We start from the raw sequence: 15039 nt of genomic DNA, 5'->3' as shown, positions 1-15039 counted from the left end.
ATATTGCATGCAATTCTGGTCTCCTTCCTATTGGCAAGATGTTGTGAAACTTGAAAGAGTTCAGAAAAGATTTACAAGGATGTTGCCAGGGTTGGAGGATTTGAGCTATAGGGAGAGGCTGAACAGGCTGGGACTGTTTTCCCTGGACCGTCGGAGGCTGAGGGGTGACCTTATAGAGGTTTACAAAATTATGAGGCGCATGGATAGGGTAAATAGGCCAAGTCTTTTCCCTGGGTTTGGAGAGTCCAGAACTAGAGGGCATTGGTTTAAGGTGAGAGGGGAAAGATATAAAAGGGACCTAAGGGACAATGTTTTCCCACAGAGGGTGGTGCGTGTATGGAATGAGCTGCCAGAGGAAGTGGTGGAGGCTGGTACAGTTGTAACATTTAAGAGGAATTTGGATGGGTATGTGAATAGGAAGGGTTTGGAGGGATATGGGCCGGGTGCTGGCAGGTGGGACTAGATTGAGTTGGGATATCTGGTCGGCATGGACGGGTTGGACCGAAGGGTCTGTTTCTATTCTGTACATCTCTGACTCTATTTGTACCTCACTTTGCGAGGAGATCCCGCCTCTATAGTTGCTGGCTGATCAAATGGCTGACAGCTGCCTGGTTGAAGAGGCCATTGTTGGCATTGCAGCAAGTTCTCGAAGGAAGCAATTGAACCTTTAAGGCCTTGTTGGTGCCAGGCTGACAGGCCTTGGCAAAGGAGGTCGGGAGATGTGTGGGGGAGGTGTTGTGATGAACATGGTGGGGGGAGTGTGGAGGAAATGCTGAGGTTGGGGGTTTGACATAGTTTGGAGGAAGGGAGATTGTCACAGGAGACTCATGAAGATGGCAGGAACCACCCTGCCATGTTCTGTTGAGTGGAGTGGTTACTCTGATCTATCCTCCTGTCAACATTTTAGCATTGAGGGAGGAAGATGCTGAAGGTGCTTGGTCTGAATTGACTCATAGGTGAATGATCCTCTCACTACTTCCCCACTCATAGTGAAGTTGCTGTAACAGTGAGTGAGTAGGTACTGGAATGGGCTTACGGCTATATCTATTTTATACACAGCAGCCTGCTAAACCATACCTAAGGACTGTAAAATGCAGCCCATTATGTCTTGATCCGTACAAAAAAAAACAGGTGAGATCTTGTGCTATGTGACTTTCTAAGTAAAGAGACGCTGAGTAGATAGGGTATCTTTGAATGGAAATATTTTTGCTAAAATATTACCTTTTATACTTCAAAATAAACCGTGAAGCAAAATAGTGTTCTTTAGCACAATTTGGAATTTAATAGTAGTACTCAGGATAAAAACTAAGCCACAATGTGTCCTTAAGTTTATGATTTGGAAATGCCGGTGTTGGACTGGGGTGTACAAAGTTAAAAATCATACAACACCAGGTTATAGTCCAATAGGTTAATTGATTGTTTGTTAAGCCTTTCATCTGTTAGAATACAGTGATAGTTTCACTTCTTTCATGTGTTAATCACAAAACCCTTTTTTTTAAAGTTGCATTCTCGGGTTAGCTGTTAACAATGGTGATAGCTAGACAATATGTTGAAGGTGTTAGCCCCCTGTGTTCTCTGTCTATGACCTGATGTTTAGATTGATTCTAATCTAAAAAGTGAGATAACAGAGTTTTACATAAATTCATGCAGTTTTTGAGCTCAGAGTTCTACATGAGTATGCAGTTTTTGAGCAAAGTGCAATATAACTCTGCAAGTACAAGTTCACCACACAAAATATATGTGCGCATGTGGGTCTTTGTCTGTCTGTGTGTGTGTGTCTGTCTGGGGTAGGAGTTGTGAGTGTGAGAAAGTGTGTGTGTGTGTGTGTGTGTGTGTGTGTGTGTGTGTATGTATAGTGCAATGGTGATCACCACCTGTGATGTGACATGAACCCAAGGTCCCAGTTGAGGGGTACCGAACTTAGCTATCAGCCTCTGCTCGGCCACTTTCCTCTGCTGCCTGTCCCAAAGTCCATCTTGGAGGATGGTCACCCGAAGGTCCAAATCTGAATGTCCTGGACCACTGAAGTGTTCCCCAACTGGGAGGGAACCCTCCTGACAGTTGATTGTTGTGCGGTGCCCATTCATCCGTTGTCGTAGCCTTTTATCCTTAAGTTTACTAAGTCAAGTGAGGTAGGTGTTTTTTAGATTATGGTCCTTCACGGAAAGTTCACCGTTGGAATGTGCTCCATGATGTATTCCCTGTCTCAGTTTCTTGATTATAACAAAGTCTACACTCAAATGTGTTCTGATTTGGTATCCATGATATAGTAAAAACTTTGGAATGGAATTTCCTGTATAATTGTGCCCAGAAATACATTGGAATGTGGGGAAAAAATACACAGACAACCTAAAAACATTGTGGAACTTAGTGAGAGTTACACATGCAAGTGCAATGAATCCAAATTTGCTCGGTCCTTTATGACTTGAAAGATGAATGAAACATCATCCTTGCATATGAACCTCTCTATGAAATTTTCTATAGTTGTGCTTCCTCGGGGGCTTTCTTTAGGTTATAGTCATGGTTTTTCATGTACAGCAGGAAATAGTTATTTTTCCAGCATGTTATTAGGGTTTTTAAAAAAAAATTCCCCTCAGAGACTTGCACTGTACCTCTTTGTTGAATGCATTTTGAACAAGTAACATTAAAAATTGAAATACTTCCTTGACTTTCAGGTTCTTAAATGTGTTGCACCTAAAGTGCATCGAAGAATGGTTGAGTGATTTAAACTTTCTTTTAACAGAAGAGAGAATATATGATTCAAAAGACAAAACAATTTGGGTGCCAAAAATCGCAAGTATAAACAGAATGTCGGAATCACTCAGCAGATCATGGGGCATCTGTGTAAAGAGTCAAGCAATGCTTAAGGTCAGCGACCTTTGATCACAACTGGAAAATGTTATAGATAACAGTTTTGTGGATCAATCCACACTGAATGGACTGCAGTGGTTCAAGGAATGATGTGGAGGAGCCAGTGTTGGACTGGGGTGGATAAAGTTTAAAAATCACACAACACCAGGTTATAGTCTAACAGGTTTATTTAGAAGTACAGTACAAGCTTTCTGATGAAGGAGCAGCGCTCCAAAACCTTGTACTTCCAACTAAACCTGTTGGACTATAACCTGGTGTTGTGTGATTTTTAACATGGAGAAAGTGAGGACTGCAGATGCTGGAGATCAGAGCTGAAAGTGTTGCTGGAAAAGTGCAGCAGGTCAGGCAGCATCCAACGAACAGGAGAATCGATGTTTCGGGCATAAGCCCTTCTTCAGGAATGAGGAAAGTGTGCCCAGCAGGCTAAGATAAAAGGTAGGGAGGAGGGACTTGGGGGAGGGGCGTTGGAGATGCAATAGGTGGAAGGAGGTCAAGGTGAGGATGATAGGCCGGAATGGGGTGGGGGCGGAGAGGTCAGGAAGAAGATTGCAGGTTAGGAAGGCGGTGCTGAGTTCGAGGGATTTGACTGAGACAAGGTGGGGAGAGGGGAAATGAGGAAACTGGAGAAATCTGATTTTTAACATGGTTCATGAAAGCAGCTCACCACTTTATCAAGGGCTGCAAAGGATGGGCATTAAATGCTGGTCCAGACGGCAATGCCCACGTCCTATTTGAAAAACAAAAGTTGGTAATTGTACTTTGGTATTTGTGTTACCATGGGGAATGAACCAGTTAGTAAAGACTGGCAGTTATTTGTCATGTTAAATATGGTGTATTCATGAAAAGGTGTATTCATTTGATGCCTGTGACAGAGTTTTTGAAAGACATGTTTATTCCGTGGAGGAAAATATAGACTTTAATGGATTATAGAAAGGATTTCAGAAGCTAGTTTGGACATTCCTTGTTCAGTGCTCACACTAAAATTGCTGGATTGTTAAGATTTTTGCATCTTCAGGTTTAATTGGCATTAGGATCTCAGAAAGAGGCATCATGTTGGACCAGATGTCTAAAGCTTTAACTTCCGTAACTTTGCCTGGATTTTTGCCTTAAATGTGTTTGTGGGTTAAATAATGTGTCAAGGATGTGGCATGCGTCAGTTAGCTGCTTTGTCAAAAGTAGGTTGGATTCAACTGAAAAAAAAAGCAGATCCAGCAATGATCTACTGGTATCACAAAGCAAAACTCTCTGGCACCTTAATAATGAATGGCAATTATTTTCTATCAGGAGGACTTATGGAATTTGAACAATTTGTATTAAGTAGGATTAAAAGGAAATTTAGGATTGGAAGCTAGGCTCAGGGGCCTTTGGATAGGCTGTGCAGATAATAACTTTGAATCAACAATCTTATCAAAGTGATACCTGTATGCAGATAAGTCATGTGAGGTCATCACAAAGACTATCGTTGAAAGAATAAATTAAGTAGTTAAGAATCATGACTGAACAGTTGAATTGACTACGCGCTCAGCCAAGTTGAGATGCGAGTTTTAGAATGAAGTACTCCAATGAAGTGTCCTAACTGAAGATGATTTGGAGGGCAAATAAAACATTAAATGGGATGAAATGCCCTCTCAAGTTTCCAGCCTTGCAGGTCCAGATGGGTGAGAAATTAGTATTGCTTTTAGTGCTGTTACTCATATCAATCTTCTGGGTGGGGTTTGGGCATTTCAGTCGAGCTAGTTTTATAAAATTCCCTGTGGTTGAAAATGAAAAATGTTGTCCCTTGGCTGAATAAAAAAATGGTTTAAAAGGACTTTGGTTGTGGAAATGTTCGTTTTTCTAGAAGCAACGGGATATGGAATTTTAGTTGCAAAATATTTTGGGCAACTTCTACACAATGGGGAATCGAGAATACGTTACCAATTGAATCTTACAAAGATATTTGTTTCCTGTGGGATAATGCATATTTGACAAAAAAGTGACTGCAAAGAGATTAAGGATGACCCTGCCAGTATAAAACAGATACTGGATATCAAAAATTTCCAAAATGAAATAAGTTGCTGCAAATCTTCAACTGTGGGATTGTTTTGCCACAGTAAATGCTTGCACAGAGATTACTTGGATGGTCTCAAAGATGTGATTATTATGATGTGGTGTATGGAATATGGACAGTTTTCTTTTTCTTTGAATTGTTTTGAAATATTGTTTGTGTATTATTAACATTAAGAATATACAAATGATTGGCATTCATGAACTACATTGAGAACATATAAAAAGGGACATGGAGAACCATAATGGGTTGGTTGAGGAGAAGGGCAGACATTTTTAATGATGAAGCCTGTAATAAATCTAGTATCAAGTAAAACTTTGGCATCTTGTTTCCTACTTCACCATCTGGTTTCAGGATGAATCAATAACTCAGTCTTCACATGTTCTTCCTGCTGTGAAGGACAGTGCATCATGACTCTATACTGAATTGAAATGGCACGCGTTGGTGTTTTCTTTGCGCACAAGTTGCTTGTGTTGATTTCCACCCATTCTTACCTTTGACCATATCCTGATGAGATGCTTAAGAAATTTGGGCATGACACGACTTTGGCACAAAGGATGTGGCATAGGCTGCCGCATAGGCCCCAACTTTCAGGTTGTGGCATTGCAGGAGATTCCAGGCTTTTATGTCTGCGCACACTTCCTGTCCACAGAGCAGTACTGCTGGTTGGGTTCAGTGTTGTTATGTATTTTTATAATGAAGGTTGCTAGCTCATAACGATGCCCATCATTCAATGGTGATTCAACTCTAGGTTGATGTGGAATAAGTAATTAAGTTATGATCTTTTGACATAGAATTATGAACTGGGTGAGAGTTAAAGTAAAAATCTGAAATGTAAATTCCTTGCAAGCACCCCTGGTAGAATGGACCTTGGAGGGCACCAAGCATTTCAGAGAGGAATGAAAGGTCAGTATAATGGTACTTCAGCTTAAAAATAAATCCCAGATGTGACAGGATTTTGTCAAGGTGCTGAATGTAAAATATCAATTTATCTTTTCATTTTGCTGTGCTATTCTGGCCTCTGAAACCATCAATATTTAAATAAATAAAATTAAGTTAATCCAATAGTCAAATTAATGTGTATATTGTGTAATTCCTTACTAAAAAAAAAGTCAAAACATATGAGTGTGAGAGGTCAAGCATCCAGACTCCTCCTGTGGCATATGCACAATCTGAACAAATCTAGACATGTGAGTGAGCTCAGACTCAGTCTTACAGTTGGCTGCTCCAAGTCTCATTGTTAAAAATGTTCAGTCTGTTTTTTCTCCCAGAGCCTTGGCTCAAGCTCTCTGACTTCACTCTTGGTGATTCCCTGCTGTAAATTAAATGTACAGACAGAAGGTGTGATAAAGTTCTCACCGCATTTAGTGTTTTGGGATCTCAAACTGATCAGTGAACACTTATTTTGCTTTCCACATTATATTTGCAAAGATACTCTCAGTAGCAACTCTTATCAGTATTCTCATCTAGTATTCCTTGCTGCTAAGCAATGAGGCTATCCCAAATGTTCACTGTGGATTAATTAAAGCTATAATACATTTACTCTTATTAAAGTGAAGATAAAGAAAATGAGGTGGGTCTAAATATCCCTGAAGTCAAAATTTTATTTAAGTTACTGTATTCAATGTACTGTATTAAAATTGAACTTCAAATTTTATCTGGATATTAATTGTTTAGTTAAGAGTGGCCAACTGGATGAGAGGATTACAGTACATGTAAGGCTCGCCAAACTTAAGTCATGCTGAATGCTTCACACGTACAATGACAGTTCTATTACATGCCTTTTTCTTTTGTTGGATAATTTAAAAGAGGAGGTCATGTGCTAAATGTAAAATAAGATTTTGTTAATTAAGAATTAATAATTAAATCTAGAATAAAATATGTTTTGGAGATGTTATTATTGGTGTTTGCTTTTCAGGTTTGGTTTTCCTGAGACAGATTTGATGAGACAGTGTCCTTTAATTGAATTGAATAGAACCAAATAAGCAGACTGTCTCCCAGTGCCCCCTGCAAAGGCTGTTTAATCAGCTGTGAACAGGCTTTTTGTAGCAGGCTGGATTGTTGCTCTGGTGGGTAATAATGTCGTCCTCAAACTGAAAGACTGGTAATGGATGATTTAAACTTTTTTAATGACTTTTCTAATGCACTTTGGACTTCTTAAAATGCAGATATCTTTAAATATGCTTTTTACTTTCAATTATTTTCAGAGGTGTTCCCACATGCCTGACCTTCAAAATGTAAGCTGCAGGACATTGTTTTGCTTATGCAGTAAGTGTTTGGGGGTCTGAGCCATTTGTTCTTGTTTCAAATGTTCTGAAGTGATATCTGTACTGGTTACAGTGATCTATATTTTGTTCAGTATAACCAATAATTAATTTGAGCAGTAATGTCAAATTACACCAGCATTTTTGTGAGCATGTTTAGATAAGTGATTTCAATGTAAGTATGGAATATAAACGTTAGGATGTAATATTAAATCTGAAGACCTCTATTGCAGTGCTGTCAGAGTATTGCATTACATGCTGTTGAAAATATGAATACGTTTTTAGTAAAAAGTTTTTTTTTGGAAAGAGGAAACTCAATGACTTAATTGAGTGTATTTGTTTCAAAATAGGTAATGGGATGATCTGATAAAGTTTAAAATTATGTGCATCTATAACACAATAGATGGAAGCAGATTGTGCTCAGTTGCTGAACTGTCACAGTTATGCGATTTAACGCAAGTGATTTAGAACAGATGGCAGGAGAAACTTCGTTATACACAAAGAGTTCTAAGCTACTGAAATGAACTCCCTGATTCATTATAGCAGGAACTATGAATCGTCTGGATTAGTTCAGATGGATGGGTGGATGAAGGCATTTGGGAACAAAATGGGGAAACTCAATTAGAGCTATTCATTCGTGTGGAAACTAGGCACTGATACTGGCTACTGGGGCTGACTGAGGAGTTTCTCTGCTGTCATTTCAATGGACACCTGTCTGGTTGTTGAGCAACCTGGAAAAGAGCCTGGGATTTGCTAAAGACTGTTAGATTACTCAGCCAGACTGGAAAAGTTTGGTGAAAGAAACAGTTACTTTGTAGACACATTACTGTAGAAAGATATTAATTGGGAAGATTGGCATATTTGAGATGTTTTGTTCAAGAAAATATTGCATAAGCCATTGAGAATTAGTAATTCAGTGTTATATATTAATTTCTTTCCACATCCCAATTTCTACGCAATAAGAAAATGCCTATGTGAACTGTTTCTAACTCTCATAGGTAACAACAACTTTACGTGCTACAGTCTTTCACTTCTCTGTAGCATCTGATGGGCCTCTGATATAGAATATTGCGTGTGTTTTCAAGAAGTGAAAACTGTACATTTTGTGACTTCTGATGGATTCTATTGCAGCTTAAACGCCACTGACTGGCAAAATCAGTTTATCAGATGTTTGTAAATAGTCCAAGTAGTTTTCGCTTTGAAATTCTGCGTTGTTTTAAAAATATCACTGCATTTAAAAATAAAGCAAAAGTTGAAAATCTGAAGCTAAATCAAGTAAAACACAAAAGGTACGTTAGTATCAAATATGAGAAGATATGATCACATTCTATTTGAAAAGTCACTGTGTACAAGTATTTTCAGTCTTTCTCTTTATCCCTGTATCGTTGGTTTTGTAAATGTAATATGGAATGTAAAATTTGTATTTAATAGAAATGAAATTATTTGTGACAGGCTGCACATGGAGGTATTAGATATATAACTGTGATCCTTTTTAATATAAATTATACAAAACATTCTTTACACTGTGAAAGCAAACGTGCTCGTGTTTCCTGTTTTCAGGCTGACAGGCATGAGACTAATGTTTAGTGGAAGAGCATATTGAAACTCACTTTTACCACTTCCTATGTAGCAACTTAAAATGTTTGAGTAACATGTTGTCTTTTATGATGAATGGATTTGAACCTTGAATGTTCAATTACTTCATCCATTGGAAGTTGCAGTTGTTCATTATCAGCCTCTGATTGGCTTGGCCAGCATGTTACTAAGTTAAAGAAAGGTCTTTTTTTTTTAATGAATGTAAATCTCCACATTGGTTTGATAAACCAATCATTTTGGGAGGATTCTTTTGGTATTCAGGGCACACAGACCAATACACTTTCATATTGGCATTGATAATGGCTCAGTTTTGGTAATGATTTAGCAGGTATGAGATTACAATTTCCTACTGACAGCATGTAAGGTAGGTTGAAGTGGTACAGGAGGAATACCCATCTGTGAGCTGTGAAATTAGTCTGCTGGTAAACCATGCCTGAATATATTACAAGTTTGGTAATGCTGTTGTGACATGATTGAATTCTTTACAGTGGTTGGGGGGCAAGAAAATAGGCAGTGAATTCTAATACTGACCAAAGTCTTCTAAAATGCTGCCCAATCCAAACATGTCACATTTCTATCGGAAGAATAGATTGATTTACAAATTTTCATGTTGGAGCAGAGTTTCACAGTTTATTTATCCTTTTTCTTTCGAAGTCATTGTCACTTTTCACTATAATCAAACACTGACTTTGTAAAGGGTGCAGAATTTGATAATTATAGTTAGTATTTTCATGATTATTCCCAAGATAAGGGGATGAGAACTATCATTTCCAGCATGATTTAAATAAATCCTTAGTGACTGTCAAGTAACTGTCAGATTTTGGAGACATTTTCTTGTATTATTATTGTGTGTTTGATCTATTTGCATCATTTAAATAAATATAGAACATTAAGAATTCTTGAAGAGCTTCTGAAAATGTATTTGCTTCTTGCAATTTTCCCTTTAAAGAGAGGTGAAGCAACTGTGGAAAGAGTAAGCACAGCTACTGGTACATGGTATGTAAACGGAAAGAATGTGCTCACAGAGTGTGTGCTCTCCTGGCAAAGTTTACAAACCCACAGCCAAGTACCTGCAATTCCCTGAGGAGCAGGGCACAACGCTTCTGTGCTTCTGTAAAGAGGTTGTCTGAGCTGTGTCTCTTTTTGCAACCAATTCCCACAGTTAACAAATCAGTGCCTGCGCATCCCTTTTGTTTTACTTTGGGTCCTTTCCGGGCCATTGCCCGCTAATCAGCAACCACCGACATTCGTGACACCACCCACGCCCTTCACCTCTTCCAAGATTTCTGTTTCCCTGGCTCCCAACGCCTGATCTTCACTCTGGACATCCATTCACTGTACACATCGATCTACCACAATGAAGGTCTCCAAGCCCTTTGTTTCTTCCTCTCGCGCTGCCCAACCATTACCCTTCCACCGACACCCTCATCCACCTGGCTGAACTGGTCCTCACGCTCAACAACCTCTCCTCACAATCCTTCTACTTCCTCCAAATCAAAGGGATAGCCATGGGCACCCGCATGGAACCCAGCTATGCCTGCCTGTTTATCGGGTGTGTGGAACAGTCCATCTTCCGCAGTTACACTGGCACACCCCACATCTGTTCCTCCGCTACATCGATGACTGAGTGTATTGGCACCACCTCATGCTCCCATGAGGTTGAACAGTTCATCAACTTTACCAACACCTTCCACCCTGACCTCAAATTCACCCGGACCACTTCAGACACCTCCCTCCCTTCTTGGACCTCTCCATCACTGTCTCCAGTGACCGACTAACCACAGACATCTACTTCAAGCCCACTGAGTCCCACAGCTACCTAGACTACACCACCTCCCACCCTACCTCCTGTAAAAACGCCATCCCTTATTCCCAAATTCCTCTGCCTCTGCCGCATCTGTTCCCAGGGTGACCAATTCTACCTTAGTAAATCCCAGATGGCCTCCTTCTTCCAAGATCACGATTTCCCGTCCCACATGGTGGATGGTGCCCTCCAGCGCATCTCCTCCACTTCCCATATCACTGCCCTTGAACCCCACCCCTCCCAATGCAACAAGTGCAGAACCCCCGGTCCTCGCCTTCCACCCCACCAACCTCCGCATACATTGCATCATCGTCTGCCACTTGCGCCTCTCTGGGACACCTGCACCCACCAACCCCATCGCCCCATGGCAGAACACTTCATCTCCCCCTCCCACTCCATCAAGGACATGCAGGTCCTGGGCCGCTTCCACCGCCAAACCATTACCACCCGATGCCTGGAGGAGGATCACCTCATATTCCGCCTTGGGACCCTGCAATCACACTGGATGAATGTGGATTTCAACAGCTTCCTCATTTCCCCTCCCCACACATTATGCCAGTCCCAAGCCTCCAACTTGGTAACACCCTCCTGACCTGTCCATCACCTTTTCCATCTATCCGCTCCACCACCCCTGACCTATCACCTTCTACCTCACCGTCATTACCTATCACTTTCTCAACTACCTTAGCCCCCACTCCACCCCCTCCCATTTATCTCTCAGCCCCCAGCCCACAAGCCTCATTCCTGATGAACGGCTCACGCCGAAATGTTGATTCTCCTGCTCCGTGGATGCTGCCTGACCTCTTGTGTTTTTCCAGCACCACACTCTCAACTCTGATCTCCAGCATCTGCAGTCCTCGCTTTCTCTAATCAGCAACATCAGTAAGCCTTCAGTTCCTGCTTCCATTCATTAGTTAACTGATGCAGTGTCTTCTATAGCAACAGGTTCATTACCTTTTCAACATACACCAGGAAATGAAGGAATTGTTTCTGCCACCATTATGAATTACTGAGTTTCCCAGATCCATTGAAACACCAAAAATAGGGTGCCTAGCCCCTAATGCCAGCTCTAACCATTCAACTGGATCATGTCTGATCCTCCACCTCAGTATAATTTGCTCACATTAGCTCATGGTGGCTTTAATATCTGGAAATTGAATAACCTCAGTATTGAACATACTCTGTGACTGAGCCTTATAAAGCCCTCTGAGTCAGAGAATTCCAAAGATTCTCCTCCAGAGAATAAAGTAATTTCTCCTCAGCTCAGTCCTAAATAGACTGCATGTTATTTTGAGACTGCCCCCCCCCCACCCCCCTCCCCCCACCCTCCCCAGCTCTTGACTGCCAGCCAGGGGAAACATCATTCATGCATTTACCCTCTCAAGCCCTGTAAGAAATATGCCTGTCTCAGGGGTTCTTTGATTGTACCCTGCACACTACTTCAGATAACAACTGCCAGATTTTCTGAATGTGGTGAACAGTAGACAGGTCTGAATCTACTTTTCCGATACTTCTGCCATTGAGAAAATTGCACCAATCCATCATACTGCAGAGCAAGTGAAAGTTGGCTGCTTTGGCGACTAGCACTGTATGTCCTGTATACGTGAGCAATCCATTCCTGTCAACTGAACTATGTTGTAAATAAATAGATGCCTTGGATAGCGCTGTCATTGAGCAGAGTGTTGGAGTTCTCAAGGGACAATGGTGCTTGTGCAGGTTTCCTTTCATAGCTTACAGAACAGTTTCCTGTTTGAAAGTTTATTTTTTTTAAATTCATGAGCTGTGAACATTTCTGGCAATGTCAACATTTATTGCATGCCCTGGATTACCCAGGAAGGTGATGGTGAGCTGCTTTTGTGCACCACATTGTGGTTATCAAGTGACAGTGAGGGAACTACAGTATGTTGCAGGTCAGAATAGTGAGTGTCTTGGAAGTGAATATTCAGGTGAGGACACTCTTGTGCATCGTTGCCCTTGTCCTGGAGGTGGAGGTTGTTGCCCTTGTCCTGGAGGTGTTGCCGGAAGCCTGGCAAGTTGCTGCAGTGCCTCTTCGAGATGGTACACACAGCTGATAGTGAAGGGAGTGAATGTTTAAGGTTCGGGATAGGGCATTAATTAAGTGGACTGCTTTGTCCTGCATAATATTGAGCTTTCTGAGTAGTTTGTACCTGCACACATGAGACAGGTGGAGAGTACTCTGTCACATTTCTGACTCGTGCCTTGTAGATGGTGGAAAGGAGACCTCCGGAGCAGAGGTATTTGCTGTAGATTTGGCATCCAGCTCTTGTTTGCATTTATTTATAATGCTGATGTAGTTGAGTTGTTTGGTCAATGGTAACCCCTGTGTTGTAGATAGGGGATTCAGTAATGTTACGTGTCAAGGATGAATCGTTTTATTATTTCTGGTTGTGCGCAGGCATTGTCTGGCACTTGTATGGTATGAATGTTACTTGTGTAACTTTAATACTGCATCAGGGATTACAGATGAACCTTAAATGATAAGGGTAGTGGGGAATGAGAAAATGGACTCCAATAGCTCATGTTGTTGGCAGCGACTTTTTGAGAATTACTTCAGCTGAACAATCCTTGTACCCTTACATTTAATCATATTCAATACCTGTCCTAGTCTTCCCATCCTAATGCATCTGCTCAAAGACCACAATTGATGTTCATTGTTATGCAGGTTCAGAAGCTGCCACTCGAATGCACTCTGCACAGCTTTACAAATGGGCTGTAATTCTAATAGTTTGTACAAATGTCTAATGGTAATTATCACTCTATTGTGAAAACCTTTTATCTGTCCTGATTGCTGTCTTAGCATTCCAATGCTGTTCCCACAAAGATTGCATCAAGAGTTTTGGAAGACTGCTGTGCCTCGTAGATTCTTAAACTGTTCATGGGCTGTGAGATCTAGGAGCTCTGGCCTGACTCCATGCAGTTGCAGACATGGTATGGCACATAGAGCTTTCTGATACCAAGGAAGGTGTTGGTTTGCAAGAGTTAAGGGTCCTGAAGTTATGCTATCCTGAGAGATACCAACATGTTCCTTTCCTGTTACATTAAGAGAAAAGGTTTGTGATTCGTAAGCAAGTTGACTCTGTTTCAGGCCAGTGACTCCCATGGTTCTAGAATCTCCATGACTGTACAGCATACTGATTTAGTGCTCTAAAAGTTGAGTTTGTAAGATTGATGGCCAAATCTTAATTAGTATCAGGACATGTGTAAAAAAAGCATACTGTGTGTTTCACCTACTAGATTAGTTGGAACAAAAAACTCATCTATTAAAGAGGAAAAAAACAGTCTGCCATCTCGCTTTTAAAGTATGTGCAGTTTGATTCTGTCAGGGACTTTAATGGAACATATTATCTATGGATCATGTTCTGAAAACTCTGAGTAATGATTAGCCCATAATTAAATGTAAGGTTATTTGACTGTAACTAGTAAGGAACAGAACCCAGACAAAAGTATTTAAAAAGGCAAATGAGTCAGTTAGGGAAGAGTTAGAAGAAATTAACAGAGCTATTTCACCTCTGGGAAACTGGAATATTTTTCACTTTGTATTATGCAGTATGCAGGGTTAATCCAAAGGAAAATGTAAAGAGGCTGCTTGCTTGAAGTGCCTAAGTGAGTAGCCGTGCCCATTTAAAAAAAAAAGGATTTATGCTATGGGCAGATTCTTAAGTATTTTAAGAAAGCGAAAAACCCAATTGTCTCATCACATCTTTCACTTTGCCATTTCATGCAGTGGTGTTTTTAAAAGCTCTGGTCTGGTACATGGCCATTTTGGAATCAAATCTCTGGCACAGGTGGGACTTCGCCCTGGGCCTTCCTGGGCTAGAATTAGGGATGCTGTTGTGTCACAAGAGCCCCCAGAACATTGCCACATATTTATTTTCGGATCTGCCTGTTCAGAGACATTGGTACACACCCTGGAATCAGGGAACATTTAGCCCAGCAGCAGGGACACTACCTCTGCCGTCCCCAATACTGCTACATTTTTATCATTTTGACCTATTTTCCTAAACAACCTGTTCAGAGATGTTATTACATACTTCTGGAATAGGTGGGACTTGAACCTAGATCTCTTGGTTCAGGAGAAGGACAACTACCTCTGCACCAATAGAGGGCCAACACTACTACGAATCACTTGAAGACCAATAGAAGACACCCTGCTCACTGAGTGATCTTCTCAATGATAGAGTTCATTTGATTTGGATGCAAAATGTGATATATTGGCAGATGTGAACATATTTACCCTCTAGAAGTAATTATTAAACCCCTCCCCTTAGCACATATTTCAGAAAACATTTTTAAAAGGTTGCTTTTAAATAATTTCCACAATAATTACATTTTTTATGACCAACAGTGTGAATTCCTTTGTGTTTGCTAATCTTTTAAAATGTCTAAAATCAAAGCTCATGTGCCAAATATTTGGGATAGAAATTTACACCATTTTG

At 40.7% G+C, this 15039-nt stretch overlaps 1 protein-coding gene across 11 annotated transcripts in view; it reads left to right on the top strand.

Moving 5' to 3' along the window:
• anks1b (ankyrin repeat and sterile alpha motif domain containing 1B) overlaps positions 1 to 15039 on the top strand; it is an 813858-nt gene that overhangs the window by 6947 nt on the left and 791872 nt on the right. The window contains exon 1 of one of the 11 annotated variants that reach the window (XM_043713634.1): positions 7167 to 7186. The exons of the other annotated variants lie outside the window; for them this stretch is intronic. Coding sequence (XP_043569569.1) covers positions 7182 to 7186 — 5 coding nt within the window. The 5' untranslated portion in view covers positions 7167 to 7181. Of the gene's footprint in view, positions 1 to 7166; positions 7187 to 15039 lie in introns of those variants that run through there. 11 annotated transcript variants of the gene reach the window in all.

The sequence above is a fragment of the Chiloscyllium plagiosum genome, chromosome 23 (assembly GCF_004010195.1).
Source record: "Chiloscyllium plagiosum isolate BGI_BamShark_2017 chromosome 23, ASM401019v2, whole genome shotgun sequence".
NCBI lineage: Eukaryota > Metazoa > Chordata > Chondrichthyes > Orectolobiformes > Hemiscylliidae > Chiloscyllium > Chiloscyllium plagiosum.
The sequence above is the reverse complement of the archived record's forward strand: the minus strand, read 5'-3'. Positions and strand labels throughout refer to the sequence as shown.